This window comes from Chrysemys picta, chromosome 11, assembly GCF_011386835.1.
Source record: "Chrysemys picta bellii isolate R12L10 chromosome 11, ASM1138683v2, whole genome shotgun sequence".
NCBI classification, from domain to species: domain Eukaryota; kingdom Metazoa; phylum Chordata; order Testudines; family Emydidae; genus Chrysemys; species Chrysemys picta.
The window spans coordinates 34,881,312-34,898,035 of NC_088801.1; the positions used below are offsets into that span (position 1 = coordinate 34,881,312).

The 16,724-nt window shown below is 37.8% G+C and overlaps 1 protein-coding gene across 4 annotated transcripts in view; it reads right to left on the reverse strand.

Moving 5' to 3' along the window:
- The window catches only part of GRB14 (growth factor receptor bound protein 14), a 105,642-nt gene that overhangs the window by 2,589 nt on the left and 86,329 nt on the right, over positions 1-16,724 (reverse strand). For all 4 annotated transcript variants that reach the window (XR_010591580.1, XM_005290374.5, XM_024114808.3 and 1 more), the window contains 8 exons: positions 15,480-15,620; positions 13,131-13,241; positions 12,842-12,937; positions 12,066-12,146; positions 9,224-9,340; positions 9,060-9,129; positions 8,881-8,968; positions 3,752-3,845 (listed from right to left, as the gene is read on the reverse strand). Coding sequence is in view for 3 of the 4 variants with exons in the window: in XM_005290374.5 (XP_005290431.1) it covers positions 3,752-3,845; positions 8,881-8,968; positions 9,060-9,129; positions 9,224-9,340; positions 12,066-12,146; positions 12,842-12,937; positions 13,131-13,241; positions 15,480-15,620 (798 nt within the window). In the remaining variant the exon portion in view is untranslated. The remainder of the gene's footprint in view (positions 1-3,751; positions 3,846-8,880; positions 8,969-9,059; positions 9,130-9,223; positions 9,341-12,065; positions 12,147-12,841; positions 12,938-13,130; positions 13,242-15,479; positions 15,621-16,724) is intronic.

Consider the following 16,724-nt stretch of genomic DNA (forward strand, 5'->3'; position numbering starts at 1 on the left):
TGCAACATCCCTGCATGAATTGCTAAATAAATTGCTAATATTGGAGAAGCTGGAGAAATGCTGCTCTACATCCGTTAAATACAGGAACTCATTTGATGTGTTCGCTCATATCTGGCAGGCTAGAGGCCTTGTGCAAAAGCAGACATTATTAACAGATCAATTTAAGTTTCACTCATCTAAAACTTGGCAAAAACCTCCAGTCCTTTGGGGATCTGAAGAACCTGAAGCAGAATTCCTGACTTTAGTGATCTGTGGGAACTGGGCTGATTGTTTCATTTGTGTAAAAAATGATACAGGTTTTTTTCTCCAGATCCCTGGAAAAAGCTGAGGTGAGGAATTAATTTGGAGTTACAAGTAACCCTTGTCTAGGATTACTAGGCCATACATTTGCCCATGCATGTCATCCTTCCTTCTAAGCAATTAATTAATAGAGATGCTGGAGCCATCAGAATTTGATGGGGAAAATAATTGTTTAAAAAAATAGATGCCAACTCCTTTTCAAATCTATTTTGTGAAAGTGAAGCATGCCATCCTTCAGACAGGTGTAGGATTAAAATCATCATGTGTTTTAGGGAAATGTCTTTAAAAAAAAAAAAAAAACCAACAAAGTCTCAGGCCCCTGCTCCATCTACTGAGATCAATATCTTCCTACACAGAAAGCACTCTTGGTGCAGGTATAAGAAGGCGGGATCAATATTTGGAATGGATGAGAATTTTAGAACATTGTCCTTTTGGACCAATTTTCATGAGGCTCGGTTTCTTGTACTCTCTCTTTCTGGCTTGAATTGTTCTGATTTACACTATTTTTTCTAGTGACTGCGGAATAGGATAAACTGCTTTGCCTTTTTTACTTTTCGTTTTAAGAGGACCTTGTTTGGATTGAAATGATGTAGACAAAGGTTCCTCAATTTCCAAAATGGTATGAATAAATGTGATGAGAACTTCCAGATCATCCTATGGACAAGTTGGCCTGACTCTTGACTGAGAATGCTACCAAGCAGATATTTCCTCTTCCTCCACCAGGGATCCTATTGCACGAGAGAAAGGTTTTAGCAGCCATAAAGGATGAACAATACTTGTATTTTTTGCACAGTGCTTCTGTTTGGCAGAGCAACCTGCAGAGGTATAGGAGAAATTACTGGCTTTTTGAGGAGGGAAGAAGAGGCATGTCTGGGTCAGAGGGAAGGGGAACTTTCTAAAGAGGAACTGAAGTTTCCTGCACCGGAGAAGTTAAAGAACTAGGGGTCTGTTTCCTGGTAGGGGAAAGAGAAGGTAGTCTCTGAAGTTGGCAAGTCAATGGGGTGCCATCCTGATGGGACTGAACCATTCAGTTTTTGTATGGAATCTAAGAAGCTGTTTCAACTATATTTCATCTGATCTAAGGACAGATAGAAACAACTGGATAACGGAGGTACATCGTCAGTGGCCCTGCCTATAGAGAACACAGGGTGGGTCCAAAGAGGAAAGACACTGGTGCCAAGAGTCATCTCCTTGAACTATTTAGGCCAGAGATAGCACCACCCCAGCTGTCTAGGCAGTGCAAAACTGTGGACATTTGTCTCCTGGCACTGACTTTGCTTAATGGTTCACAATGCTTACGGGGTTACGGGCTGGTTTTCAAGCACCTAGATCAGATTTACTGAATCCCTTGAAGTGTTTCAGCTCCATTGTGCAGCAAAGAGGGAGATTTCTAGGATGCTGGCTACAGGAACAGGCTGAAGCACGGAAATACCAAATGGTGGCCCTCTGAAATCTCTCACTGGAGCCACTGAGCGCCAGTGAGTCCAGGGAAAGAGCATTTGGGGAAGCACCCAGTCCTGCAGAATAGAAGAATCCCCTGAAAAAAACAACAGGGGAAGCGAATTATCAAGAGGCCTGGAGATTGTGAGTAGAAGACAGTCTGGGAGGGATATTCTTTTTGGAAAGAGAAATAGTAGCTGTGGCTCCTAGGTAAATGCAAAGCACTAGGGCTAAAGCAGGCAATGAAAATCTATTTCAACAAAGCAGGATGGAAAGAAAGTGGAAGAACTTTAATACCGCCTCCAGAGTCAGTGGAATGGATGGGATTACCCCACTGTCATGCCAAGAGCATCACATGCTATGTAATTGCTTTCACTGAGAAAGTAATGGAAATATGGCTGTACTTCAGTAAACCCACAGGCGATTTCAAGATTAACCCCAGGTAATTGATCAATTTTAACCAAAAAGTGAATGTACACTGAGGAAGAGTGAGAATATCTATCCACTCTACTGGCCCTTGTATATAGATACACCAAGACAACATGAGGCAGGAAATGGGGCCTCTGAGTCTGGATGGAATCTGGGGGACACTTTAGGATATTAAAAATACGAATATTGTAAAATTGCAATGGGTTATGCTATGTAAGGTATCTGCAAAAATGTTATAATTTGCCACGTATTATAATCTCTTTGATGTGTTTGTATCACCTTTGTATTGTAACTTATATCTATGGTATGTCTGTATTCCAAACTTGTGCTGTGCATCTGGGTGACACCCCCAGACAGCTTGGCATTAGCACTGCCTACCCTGCTTGACAACCCATTCAGGGACATCAGCTATACAATTGACCCATTGAGAGAAGGCAAGGGATACACCTGATGACTCAGCAAGGCATGCAGGGGCATGCTTATGGACAGAACTCTAAGGCTTCCAAGCCACATGCTAGGCAGCTTGTGTTTGGAACAAAGGAGATCAAGCTGCATGGCAAAAGATGATAAAAGGCAGCTGCATCTTCTGCTTTTTGTCTTCATTCCTGCTTCTTACCTCTGGAAGAACTTTGCAACAAACAAAGCTCTGAACAAAGGACTCAATGACCCATCATTCCATCTGTTACAGAAGGACTTTCAAGGCAGCAAACTCACCAATACTGCTAGGAACCTGATGGACTGTGATGTTTTTGTATGTATGTGACTGCTTTACCATTTAACATCTCTTCTTATTGTTCCTTTTTTCTTTATAATAAACCTTTAGTTTTAGACACTAAAGAATTAGCTGGCAGCGTGGTATTTTGGGTAAGATCCAAACTTATACTGACCTGGTAACATGGCTGACCCTTTGGGATCAGGAGAACATTTTATATATGTAAGCAGAGTTTTTTAAATAACTACTCATTGTACTGGACCTAGGTGCTGACTGGGAGCTTCTTGATAATCAGTGTGTGGGATCAGAAGGGTCACAGGGCACTGAATCAAAAAGACTGGGCCCTGAGACATGAAGGAAGCTGCTCTGAACAGAGGGAGTGCCTGTGCACGTGGCTAAGATTTCTAACCTAGGTGGGTCCATCTAACCGAAATTTAAGAAAAAAAGGTGTGGGGTCAGGAAGCTGAGAGGCATTCGAAAATAAAACAGTTTCATCCCATAAGAGGTATTTCTATTTAGTTTGAAAAATAGACTTGTCCTCATCTTAGGACAGCTCACACAAAACCCAAACAATATTGCCAAATCTTATAACAAATTAAACAGCAAGTTCCATAAAATGTTTAATTCTATCTATGCAGGGTTGTTGTAACTGTGTTGGTCCCAGGATATTAGAGACACAAGGTGGTGAGATAATAGCTTTTGTTGGACCAAACTTCCATTGGTGAGAGAGAAGTTTTTCTAAGCTTTTCTAGTGTCTAATACTGTAGTACCAATATCTACCATCTTCCATATACCAGAAAAAATATCTTCAAGAGTGTGGCACACTATTATGCCTTTTCAATTATATACAAATTAACAAGTGTTACTTACTGGTACAATTTGAAAGTGCTTTATTTTTAGTCCATGGCTCATTGACAATACAAACGTTTTGGGGTTACTTTGGCTATCCCGTACCAAGAAAACCCTGGGGAGAGAGATTAGGAATTTTCAAAGTAAGCTCATGTTGAATTGTTAGAAATTTTTTGTAGCTTTCCAACAAACACTGTAATGAATTGCAAACACAGTATTAATCAACATCAAAAATAATTCAACCAATTTTGTACCGAAGTTTAATTTTGAGAGTTCTGCTTTAAATCTTTGTATGTTTTGAGAAAGTATCAGAATTGGAAATACTAGCTTTAAAATAGTCTATTTCATCAAACATGTCTCATGAAAAAAAATGCATCTACACAATGATAGATACAAAGTATTTAAAGTTAACAGCTGCTGTATGTCAATGTCTAGGTGTAGCTCTTTATCACAGGCATGAAAACATGTTTAAGAGTTTGCACTTTTAGCAAAGTTTTGACCAAGATCTTGATAGCTACCAAAAAATCACAAATTATACAGGGATAGAATGCTAAGAATTGGCAGCCTGTGATTTTTCACATTGGAATTGTAAAAACTTATTTATTTTCATCAGAAGAAGCCACAGGCACCAATCACCAGTAGATTGACATATGGAAATTTTACCTTAGAAAGAACTTCAGAGTGAAGGAGAACATTTCAGTTTCTATATTCAATAGTCCACTTGATACATTGCTACTTGTTTCTTTAAATCTTCAAATAGTATGGCTGGAAATTTCAAAGGAGGCTAAGGGAATTAAGCACCTTACTCCCATTAAAATCAATGGAATTTGGGCATCTAATTCCCTTAAGGGCTTTTGAAAATCCCAGTCTATGTGAGTGTTGCTCATATGGCATAAGAGCAAATGCATATAAGATTGCTAACTTTGCAAGCTGTCAGTTCAATGGAAAGTTTATAGGAGATATGGTACAAGACTTTATGCTGGCCAGATTGTTACAACTGGCAAATATATGCATACAACAAACATTAACATCTGTAGAGCAGGAAAATTCCCCATTCAGAATCAAACTTTCAAGTTTACAAGTTACTGGCTGTTTTATTGCAGAGCTCAAGTAAAATATTCTTAACTATCAACAGACCCAGTCTTAGTTGGGCTGTTCTAAGATTTGAAATGCCATTCGGGACCAGTTTTTCTGACAGCCATTGTCCTGGGCACTATTGCAGCTGGGGGGATTTTGCAGCAGTATTGGCAATAGGAACTGCTGTGAAGAAAGGATGGAATAGCACCTGGCATAGCCGTGTCCTCTGCTGCTTCAATTAATACTTACGTTCGAGGCTGGAATATGTACAGAGGAGAATAGCTTAAAGATATAGAACAAAGCAGTTGCTATAGTTGGAGTTGAGACAATCTGGACTGGATGAATTATACAGAACTGAGAGAGGGGTAACCACTCCACAAAAAGGGAAATGAAGAAAGAATCCATTGAAGGAGAAATCCACATGGGTAGAGAAAATGAGTGGCTGCCTTTTATAGTCACCAATAGAATGAGAACTAGTCTTCTATCCTCCCCATGCACATGCTGGCAGGGTGTAAGGGTAGTGAGCAACTGGACACCCCCCCCCCCCCCCGCGCCCAAACACACACACAATCAGACAATTACATGCAAAGGAGAGGCTGTTAGGGGAAGGAAAGTTGTTGGGAAAAAGAGGATGATAGGAAGCTTATAGGGCCCTCCATTGACTCATATAGGCCTCCAAACTGCTACACATTTATGTAAATCCCCAATGTATAGGTATGGTTATAATAACCATTAAGGAGGATTTATCTAGGGTTAGCAATTCTGAAGTCCTTGATCATTTTATATTAAAATAAACTAAAATTCACCAGGATGACCTCAGAACTCTCATGCTCGGCTCATTTGGAGACATGTCCATGGGGAGAAAAAAAATACATATATTGGCAACTATGCATATTATACCAGTAAAAGTAGCTAATTGGGTTTAAATGAGTTTATATAGAGTGATGAATATACTTAGACTTTTCTAAAAAGCTCTCCCACACCATCTAGCGGCCTAAAAATAATCTCTTTGCCCTTTCCAGGGCTGTGCAAAAAAGTTTTCAGGCTACGGTTAGATCCCATGCATAAATCATATGGTATTTTATAATTCAAACATTAACATTAAGGACGGGCAAACTGGTCTGGAAATCATACAAACAATTTCATTATTTGAGCATGGCACTTTACAGACATTCAAAATAAGGCCCCCATCCTAAACAGCTTACTGTCCAAATTAAACATTATGGGTAATTACATCAGACCACAAGAGAAGAGGCTGGAAAGGAGGATCAGGACTCAGCCAACGCATTCATATTCATAATTTAATTTTAGGGCACATCATAAGGCCCACTCATTTCAGCAGCCTTGTCTCTTTGTTATTGGGCCGCATCCTTTGTTTTGTTAGTTACTTATTTTTTTAAGCTAGTTAAAGCCTTTCCTAACCCTGTTTTCGTGTTAAGTGTGGATTATTTCCTCTTAGATGATGGTGTCCCTCAACCCTAAGCTATCCTTGTGCATGCTTTAGGAGCTTTTAAAACTTACATAATGAACGAACAAACAAAAAGTATCCAGGGATATAGTTTTTGACACATTTAAAACCCATCATCCTCCCCCATTAAGCCCACCCTATATCTAAAAACCATCAACCCCACTCCCCCCCCCCCCCCCGACCTACACACACACAAACACGTACCTTGGGTGCCAAAGCCCAAATAACCCTGATTTGTAAGAAGTTCCCTGCTTGACCAGATGCATACTGAACTGGGCTCTTCGATGACGATGACGACAATGATATTATCCTTTCCATGCATCAGAAGCCAAGTAGTTTTAAATCCTGGTTGTCAGCAATTTATTAACTAAAAAGCCTTCAAATAGCCACTAAGAGTCAAATATCATAACCATAATCTCGCTGCAGCTTCTGCCACGCTTTAAAGCAAATAACATTGCTTAAAATTTAGTAGATCCAAAATGAAACATCCCAGAGTATATTCATCTCTCTCTCCACACACACACACACACACCCCACATCAGTCATAAATGTATTTTATTTATTTGTTGCATTTCCTAAACTCCACAGAGAAACTAACAAACGTGTAAACTTGGATTAAAAGTAAAATAGCCCCAAATTATTGCACTACTTCACCTAAACTTGGCATGTAGTAAAACTTGGGAAGAAAAACAGCCTAGACACATGCAGTGCTCACAGACAAACTTTCCAGAAAATAGACAAGTTTGTAAAATTACTGGAGATTAGATCTGTGACTCATTAGTATTCCCTTCATCCCCTGAGAAAGCAGTTGTACCATGAGGAGTCTCAAAAAATGCTTTAAAATTGTTGCTATCTGTAATTAGGTTCAGCACTCTCTTCAAGTGATGGCACCATTATCAGCCTGCTGCAGTTCCTTTACATAATAGCCCTTGTTAAACTATTAACTTTCCTCTTTTATAAGCCAGTATGAACACTATTTATCAGGCCACATACTAGAACAGCAGCCTATAATCTGTTTGCATCTACACAGTGGGTTTCATTGCCTGGAACACTTATCTTTGAATTGACACCCACCAAGGCTCTACACAAGGAATGGAGAATTTCCTGATACATGTGCAAGCCTATACAGATAGAACATCTTATTACTCTCATGCAAAGCCTCTACATTAAAGGTGGTAGTTCATTTTTTCAGACAACTAAGCAAGTGAAACATTTGTCACATACTGTATTATCGGTGCCATTACTGCTAATGTCTAGTCTACAATTTGGGCAGATATATCTGTGTTCAATACAAGCTGCCAGTCCATGGATTACAGGTACTACCAGTTTCAAATAATTCTAGACAGTCTATTCAACAAGATCCCTCCCACCAAACTACAATGCACATCTCTCTATAGACACCAGGGTATTATCACACACCAACATTGTACAGAGAACTTTGGGTCATTTTCTAGGCTCAAATTCTCTTTGCTCCCCAATCCACTGTTTTAATTTTTTCCATTTAAAAAGCAGGTTTTGCAACTTTAAATCTCCATACCTCAGAAACATTATTTGCGGAGTACATTACTAGAAATCTTACTTCCCTTTATTAGACCAGCTGCTAATATCATTGCAGTGAACAGAATTCAAGGAGGATGGAGCTCTTGGTTTTGCAGCTGAGATTCAGAGCTCCACAATGGAAAATGTTTTCAGCACTATGAGCCACTTTTTGTGCAGCCCTTTCTGACAGATATAGGAAACTGTGTTAAATCAGTGATCTAAAGGGGTTTCCAATAGCATTATTCTGAGCTCCAGAAAGATTTGAAGTGGTGGCCCAATCTAATAGGTTAGATGGATAAGAGTTCATATCTGGAAGGCCAGCAGGGAGGCCAAAATAAGAGGGGAACTTATACAGATGAATTATGGGGCTGAGGAAGCCCTAAACTTTAAAAAAAGGTACCAGAAAATGCAACTGTATTACAGCAAGGCAGGAGAAGAGATTTGGAAGCAATCAAAGAAATATGAACATTTGGACAAATAAATATGAAATATACATTATCTTTGTACTTTTTTTCAGAGAATAAATATTTTAAATATTTAAAGTATATCATTAGAAGACTAAATGACTCACCTTGAAGTTCAACATTTACTCTCTCTCAATTATTTTCAAATCCGAGGTTGAGTTTCTAGTGCTGGCAGTTGGAAGAATCCATTTGTAAACTGCGCACAGATGGTATGAAAGCCAAGCAATGTTTTCTGAGTCATCACTAGTAAGAGATGCTGGAATCCAATTTTAGGCCCTGATCTTACAGTTGACAATGTAGATGACAGACTGTTGTGCCAATCCAGAGCCCATTGATTTCAACACGGCTCTGTGCAAATGCAGCAGTCCATCCACTCAACTGCAGGATCGGAGCTTTAGAGCACTATTTTATTGTTCAAGAAAGATCCCTAATACAATCCAACTCGTTCTCCCATAGCTCAAATAATATGAATGTTTTTATTTTATTTCCATTAAGCAGATATCATGACACAAACCCTTCAATAAGCAAATAAATGTTTCTATGTAGTTATTTTTCTGACCATAACTACAACCCAAAAAAGTTAAGAAAAGAAATCAGCTTACCCATCTACAAGTCCTTGCTGTAAAATAAGTCGTTGAGCTTCATCCCTAGAGATTTTATGATGAAACCACAGTTGTGTTCTATGTATAGCTGGAAAAATAAAGATCATTGTTTTAACAAAATTGTTTTATCATAAACATTAATGCGTCTCTTCTGGGGCTGCAAATGAATCCACACATACCTACACTGGATGTGGCACTTTGAGAAGTGGTAGGACTTCCATGTGTATTGAGTCGTAAACACCCTTTTCTCTGAGTGGAAGAGAAAAAAACATTCATGTGTCGAAGCTTTTTGTGTGAAAATAAAATTAGAAAAAATACTTTGAAAAAGTAAAGGTGTTTATACCCGCCATGCTAACCCTTCTTCAACTGCAACTGAAAGGGCTTCTGTTGGATTTTCAATAACTCTGCTTCTATGTCCTGAGAAGTCCATTGCTACCAAGGAATTTTCTGAAATGCTCCTCTGGGGGGGGAAAAAAAAAAAAAAGAGGGGAATTCAGATTTGCAAGGGGGGAACACACCTTATTTTGAAACTTTATATTTTGCCAGTTGTGTTTCAAATTTTTGCAAGGTTTTCTCCTCTCAACCAAGATTTGTTTCACTTTGGACAACATTTGTAGTTCTAATTCTCTTCAAGGGAGACTATCCAGCTGAACTAAGGTTTGGCCAGTTGGCAAGATAAATGTGGGAGGAAGGGGAAGGTAATGGCTACTTAGTATCGTAAGACTTATGTGTCTTATTTTTGCATCACTGCAACCAATAGTACCTGGTCTGAAGATGCTTAAGCTACTAAAGATTGGTCCTCACCAGCTGTAGCTGAGGTTGTGGATCTAAACTATCTCAGCTTACTATTTATGGCTAGCTAAGATGGTTGTCATGAGACACTGTACAAAAAACTTTTGCTCTGCTTACTTCAAATGATAACCTCCATCTACCAAAAAAGCCACAGGTCTGAACTGGAGTATGTGGTCTCACCAATGCTATAAAACTAGATCCTTACAAAATAACTGTACTCATGCATGCTGAGAAGTAATTTCAACTTCCCTGAACCTCAAATACTGTTACCAAAAACAAAAAAACAAAACAAAAACAAAACACACCACACCTATTGAACCATTTCCAAAGGACTAAAAATTTCCAAGACGATTCTGTAATATCCCATCACTGATCTGTGACTCAAATACATTAAGAGAGAGAGTAAGTCCATCAAGGATGCAATTTCCTTTTCAATGGCCACACTGAATAGAGTTAAAGAAAACTGCAAATCATGAAAAAACAACGCGACCTTTTTGATGGCTAAATCATACATTGATGTGACTACTACAGTACAGTTGTGAAAATATAGCTTTTCCAAGGTCCCATCTAAATTTAAGAGTGGGTATATGATGGGCCTACCTACTATTACAGCTTTTGAAAACTGCTAAACACGCACTGCTTAATATAATTTGGTATTCACAATGCAGACCTCTTTCAAACATAACAGTGCTACTCAGCTCAATGAGCTCAGTTCCGTGTGAATGGGTAGGCTGAGATGAGGTATGGGAAAGAAGAGAGATTATTCCATTCAGGAAGCCCACATTACTACACAAGTAGGAAAGCCTATTAAACTCCATACTTCAGCATGGACTCATCTGTGTCCAATGCTGTGGACATAGTATGGCCAGCCTGTACAGGCTGAAGTTAACCATATTTAGGCAAGAATTTTTCTGCTAGTGCTCAAAGAGCCTTATTTCTCTGAGACATCAAGCCGTTCTGGAATCGAGGATACCAATAACAATCGTATTTGGTCTTGTGTGGCTTTGGCACTTTCCTTTCTGTTCAAAAGCCCTTACTACACCCCTAAAAACAGGAGGGGAAATTGAGATGCCCTTCAGATCCTTGGAGATTCTTATACTCTACTTTGTTTCTCCCCCATCTCTTTCCCCTCCCCCCATGCCATTTAAATTCAACCAAAATTGCTAAATACTTGGGGTATGTGTGACTGTACACTAGGCTTCACAGTCTAAACTTCCAATACAAGTTTTTGTGGGACTGCTAAGAGAAATTGAGTAATGTTAGTTTGTATGCCTTCACTGATTGTAAGATCTACTTCAGTGTTTTCTGTTAAACTCCTGGCTGTTATGAAGGAGCATAAAAACAGTACAAGCAAGTTCTTGTATAAAATATTCTGAGGGTCAGGTTTGCAAGAGGGAAGTAATTTAATGTTTCATGTAACTGAGTAAACATGGATTCATGGACAAGGAAGACTCAAAATTAGCACAAGCACTTGTATCTTAGGCACTCAGGTTTATAAATGGAGCTTGATACTAAGTACAGTAGCTCCACAGCAACCATTGGTGGGCACTGGGATATAAATAAATAGAAAAATCCCTATGATTCTATAATTTGAAGCAATGTGTAGAGCACAAAAGATATGCCTGTGCAGTTAAAGCTTCCTAACCAAAAATATCTAGCCTTAAAATAGTCCAATTCGGTTACAACCCTAGAAAGATTACTTTAGAACTCAGAGTAGAGGAGATTTCAATAATAGGTATTAGGACAGCCTACTCCTATCAAAAACATTTAATTACAATTACTTCATCAGAGACCACAACTGAGTAACTTCAAATCCTGGGGCCATATCCTGAGCTGAAGATCGGGCCAATGAATTACAATCTGCTTAAACTTTTGTAAAAGGTGCAAACAAGGACTGGATAAAAGGCGATGTTTGGATAAAAGGGGAGTTTAGAGAATGGGATCTGCATTTCTGAAACTGCTGTGAATTATGATTCAGGGATGTGAGAAATTAACTGCTTTCTGTACTGAGAATATTCTGCATATTCAATCTCAGTTTGATCATTTATATTCGTCATTTTTCAAGAGGGCTGCTGGACTGATTGGTGAATTGCTTAATATTCCGTAGCTCAAGCATGGTGCAAATACAGGGCTAGATTCTCTCCTGCACCAAGAGCCACTTGGCACAGAAAGAGACACAGTGGGAGTGCATGGAATCAGTAAAGGCTCAACCTCCAGCTCCAATGTCATTAAGGGCAGCTGACCATTGTTCCAAAAGATTTTGATGAGTGTTCACATGCTTAAAGTTAAGCACACACAAATGTTTCTGGGATCACAGACACGGGTTACATTGCTTCTGCCATAGGTTCCATTTTAAGTAGTTTACTTGCTCAATAAGTTATTACAGTACATACCATAGGTGATATATTCAGAGAACTGCAGCCACCTCTACCTTGATATGGTTGCATGTAATTCTGATACAGCTGCATTCCATACTAAAACCAAAAAAATAATATACCTGATCACTATTAGTTTATTGTGGGGATTTTAGTAGTACCACCTTGAAGTATTAAATAAAAATTATACAGGAGCTCCTGAATACTATACAATGAATTTCATTTAGAAAGATTGATTTTTATTAGCTTAATTACATGAATTTAAAAATAGAACTGCCTGCACAGACAATAGGAATCCTTGCCTTAGAAATATATTTTTCATTATGGTTTTCTGACACTACATTTAAAGAGAATTCTCTAAGTACAAAACTGGAATGTATAAATTTTGATCCCTCAAAAAACACAAAAAGTTGGCCAGAATGAGTAAATGGCTACAGTTTTCATTTTCTTCAGAAATAACTTACATGTATGTTAATTCTAGCCATTTATAGGCACCATATGACCCATTCTGCCTACTTTGCCACTAAAAGCAGCCTCTTCTACCACTCAAGTAAGTTCTTGCATCATAATCGGGGACAGCACCAGTAGCAGCAGTGCCAGCTTTTTCGACTGTACTGGAAATTCAGTGTCTATCTTCTTTATTGAGAGAAGTCAAAAAGAGCCCACAGTGTACAAAATTAAGGATTTTTATTATACTGAAACCTACAAGTAACCCTTGCTTCTCTAGTTCAGAATATAAAAGCATTTAACATAGTAAATTACTAGCAAGAAATTAACTTCACAGAAGATTTTACCTTAAGTAATCTAATTGCTGTCATCCAGCAGGTCCTACTCTGCTCATCATCTGCACAAAGCTGCTTCAGGTCTCTGGCTCCTCCTGCTTTGTTAGGCTAGAAGGCCACAGCACATTGTTTAGCATTAATGCATATCTTGCAGATAATACCTGTTGAAATAAAAGCCACTAATTCTCCTATTTTATAATAGACAGCTGAATCTTTTTTTTTTAAATCTTATCGAAACATAAGCTTACCTAAGAACTGTAGCTTGCTTTAGCATATATCTATCAAAATATTAAGCCTGTACCTTAAAGCAGAATCCATAGTTTGCTGGTGTTCCAGACATCTTTTTGCCTGCTAAAGACATATACATATCACTACTGCTGAATTCACTGAAAAACTGCAGATGCCTTGGTTCCTGAAAGGAAAAGCAATATAAAACAATTAGCCCTTTTTACTTTATTATAAACCAATGAAGGAAATTAGAATAAATAACTAAATGAAAAAGATAAATATTTATACAGTAAATTTAAATGCATGATAAATATATCTCTTGGAAATACACTACAATCCATATTAAAAAATAGATCTATCTATGCTAAAAATACATCTCTATCAACCACTCAGGTTTGCATGTGCCTAGGCCCTTACCATCAATCAAGAGTGTGCTTTCCATCTATGAGGCTTATATACATCTGATCAATCAGATTTGCATGCACCCAACGCTATTAATCAGGTTAGTTTGCACCTGGCCTCCATCAATAAGGTTTGTGCACAACGCATAAATTTTCATATATAATGTGAACAATGGCCAAAATATAGCCCTCAATCAAAAATTAAAACCTTCCCTGTTGCATCGTATCTCCTCAAGTCCTAACTTGCGAACAATCTGTGTGTTGATAGATAGTAGTTTTTGAGATATCACTCAACAGTGAAAAGCAAACCTTGCAAGACAAATATTCAGGCAGAGCCTAAATCCTAACTATTAAAAATGCATGAGGAGAAACCAAAACCACACTACATAGAAAATTAAAAGGGTATAAAAAACTAACCTGGTGTGAAATGTCACACCAACTGGCCACGTACTTTTAGAGAAACAGGAATTTTTACTCCATTTTAAAACACAAACTTGACTGCATAATGTGAGATTAGCTCGTCATCCAGCTTTTCCTTGTGAAGAGGCTGAGTGGAGGAATTGTTTGTTTTGAAGGGAGCTGCTTGTTCCTTTTTGGGGGGGAGGGGGGGGGGGGAGGGGGAGGAAGAGGGAGAGACTGTATAGCCATCTTAAATTACATTCTGTGCATGTGCCCCAGTAACACAATAATAGCATTCCTCTTGTAAATAAAAATACCACACACATTGCTTGAGGAAGTTTAATTTTTGTAAACTTGCAATTTACCTTTACAAGGAAATTAACAGTAAGTTAGGAAAAGTATAATAAAAAGAATAAGTTACACAGAACATCTTCAGGGAGAGAAATACTGAGCGCTTCCCCTTTTAGCCAGACAGCCTCTTTAAATACTAATAACTACACTCATCTGAAGCTCTTATCTTGTTCCAAATGGCAGCCTGATACTGTGACAGTAGAAGTTGAACTGACTGAAGAAATCCAGAAAAAGGCCACTGAACATTCTACCTGCTGCAAATGCCCAAAACTAGACAAAGCCAAAAAGCAAACTTTCAGTTTTCTGTGAGAAAAATATGTAGCACCAATGAACAGATTTCTGGAAAAAGATACATGAGATATAAGCCATAATACTTAATGATTCATTACATCTTAAAATGTAACAACTTTTGAAGTCACTTTGCAGTTTATTTTTAATTCCCTTGTTTAAAAACACATCAGAAGAAAACAACATATTTTAGCAATTACTGTCCAGTAAAATATTAATTCCTTTCCCCAAGTTGAAACCAGTCAAGTTTCTTTTGTTTGCTTTTTTGTGTCCTCAATTAAATGAGGACAGCTGTGGAAATACTTTGACAGCTAACATAGAAGTTCAGACTAACAAAATCTTTATTCTAAGTGAGTTACATAAAAGTTCTCATCTCCAAAGCACCCTGTTTAACAGAGGTGTCAATAGTTATGCTTCCAGTACAGACAAAAAAAATTAACAAGAAAAGCAGGGAAGAGGTATGGATACAGAGGGTCATGATAAAAATTGAGGCGCTCTAAAAAATTTCCTACAAATTATTTTTCCGCAAAATTTCTCCTTTCATTTGCTTAAAAATAAATAAATGCTCTGAAAGACAGGTCCAAATGGTACATTCAGGAACAACAGTTAACATTTGCTTATGTTCTCACCCTTCAGAATTCTCAGCTAGTAGATCTGAAATGCAGAATTTATTTTTAAAGAGCTCTGATGTTGCCTGACTGAAAAATAAATTTAAATTAATATATTCAGAATGAACCAGATTTGTTAGGCCAGGGTACTCAGATTTATACAAGAAATTCTAATTTATTCTGAAGCCCTGTTCTTATATATCCTTAACTCCCAATCACGTTTTATCCTTAGAATGAACATTTGAACAGGAAATTGGGAAGCAAGGTTTTTTCCTTTAATTACCATGGATTGAAATAAAATTAGATTAAAACTACTGCAAATGAAAATACACACTTGCCCTATGCTTATTGTTCTCTGTCATATTTTAGACTTACCTTTGATGCCCCTTTAGTGGAAAAATACAGGCCAGATCTTCTCAAAAGAAAGTATAATTTTTTCCATGATGCTTTCTTCCCCTGCTCCTTTGCATGCAAATAACCATGAATTTCAGGATATGTGCTGGAACTTAGGAACATCTGAAACAAAATATTGCATATGTATTTCCCACCTGAAGCCAGCTCTCTCTTCTATTAACATACTATTCAACAGTTTTGCCAACATTATACTAAAATTTAAATGTTTAAATGGTGCAAATACACACTTCAAAAATGGAAAATTATACACATGCCTCAAAACAGTGGGACCATCTACAGCATAAAAGACACTGAACAAAGTTTCTGGTAACTAAAGGAGGAGGTTAATCCTTCAAAGACCCATCAGAAATTTAGAGAAGGCAATAAATAACACCATATAAAATATAAAACCTAAGTTCTTGCACCCTGAAAGAAAGAAGAGCCTTCTACAAAACTTAAGGAGGTCAGATAGATATTCATGGCAGTAGTTTGTAAGTTTAATTTAAAATAATGCTCTAGGGTATTTTGTTTGTTTTTGTCCTGTTTTTAAAAGTGGTGGGTTAATGCCATATCTCCCAATTCTAACTCCTGCCAGCTGAAAAACCACTGGAAAGGAAACAAGTTTATAAGAGGTAGGCACATGTCATCGTTTTGGGGTGAGGGAGCATATCACCACTTATACACACACAACCCCTCTCTCTACCACACAAAAACCCAAACATGCACACTTTGAGCACTGACTGAAAATTAAAGTATGCATAAAGTGACCCTGAAATCAAAGCTAAATTTCAAACCCTCAGGAGAAGAGCCTTCCTCCTAGAGAAAAAAAAAATTAGCTGCATTATTTTGCAAATACATTAGGCAGAAATATTCCAAGTCCTTGACGAGGTAAAAATTTGTTATTCCCTAGGATAGTTTGCAGATATTTACACAGTATGTTACCACAACGTTCTGTGCCAATGTGACACTATAGTTTTACAAACATTGAAGCCACAGAGAAGCAAACACCATTTATTATGAGGGAATTGGCCTTTAATAGACAGATAAAGGTACATATATTCCATAAAGAGCATTCCTTATTAGTTCAGTGCATTGCCCTTGCTATTTGTATTGAATTTTCTAAAGGAATATATCATGCCTTTTGAAAATTTGACAGAATGCCCAAGAAATTGTATCAGATACTGGAACACTTCTTAATTCAACCCAAGAAACAGATTCAGCTCCAGG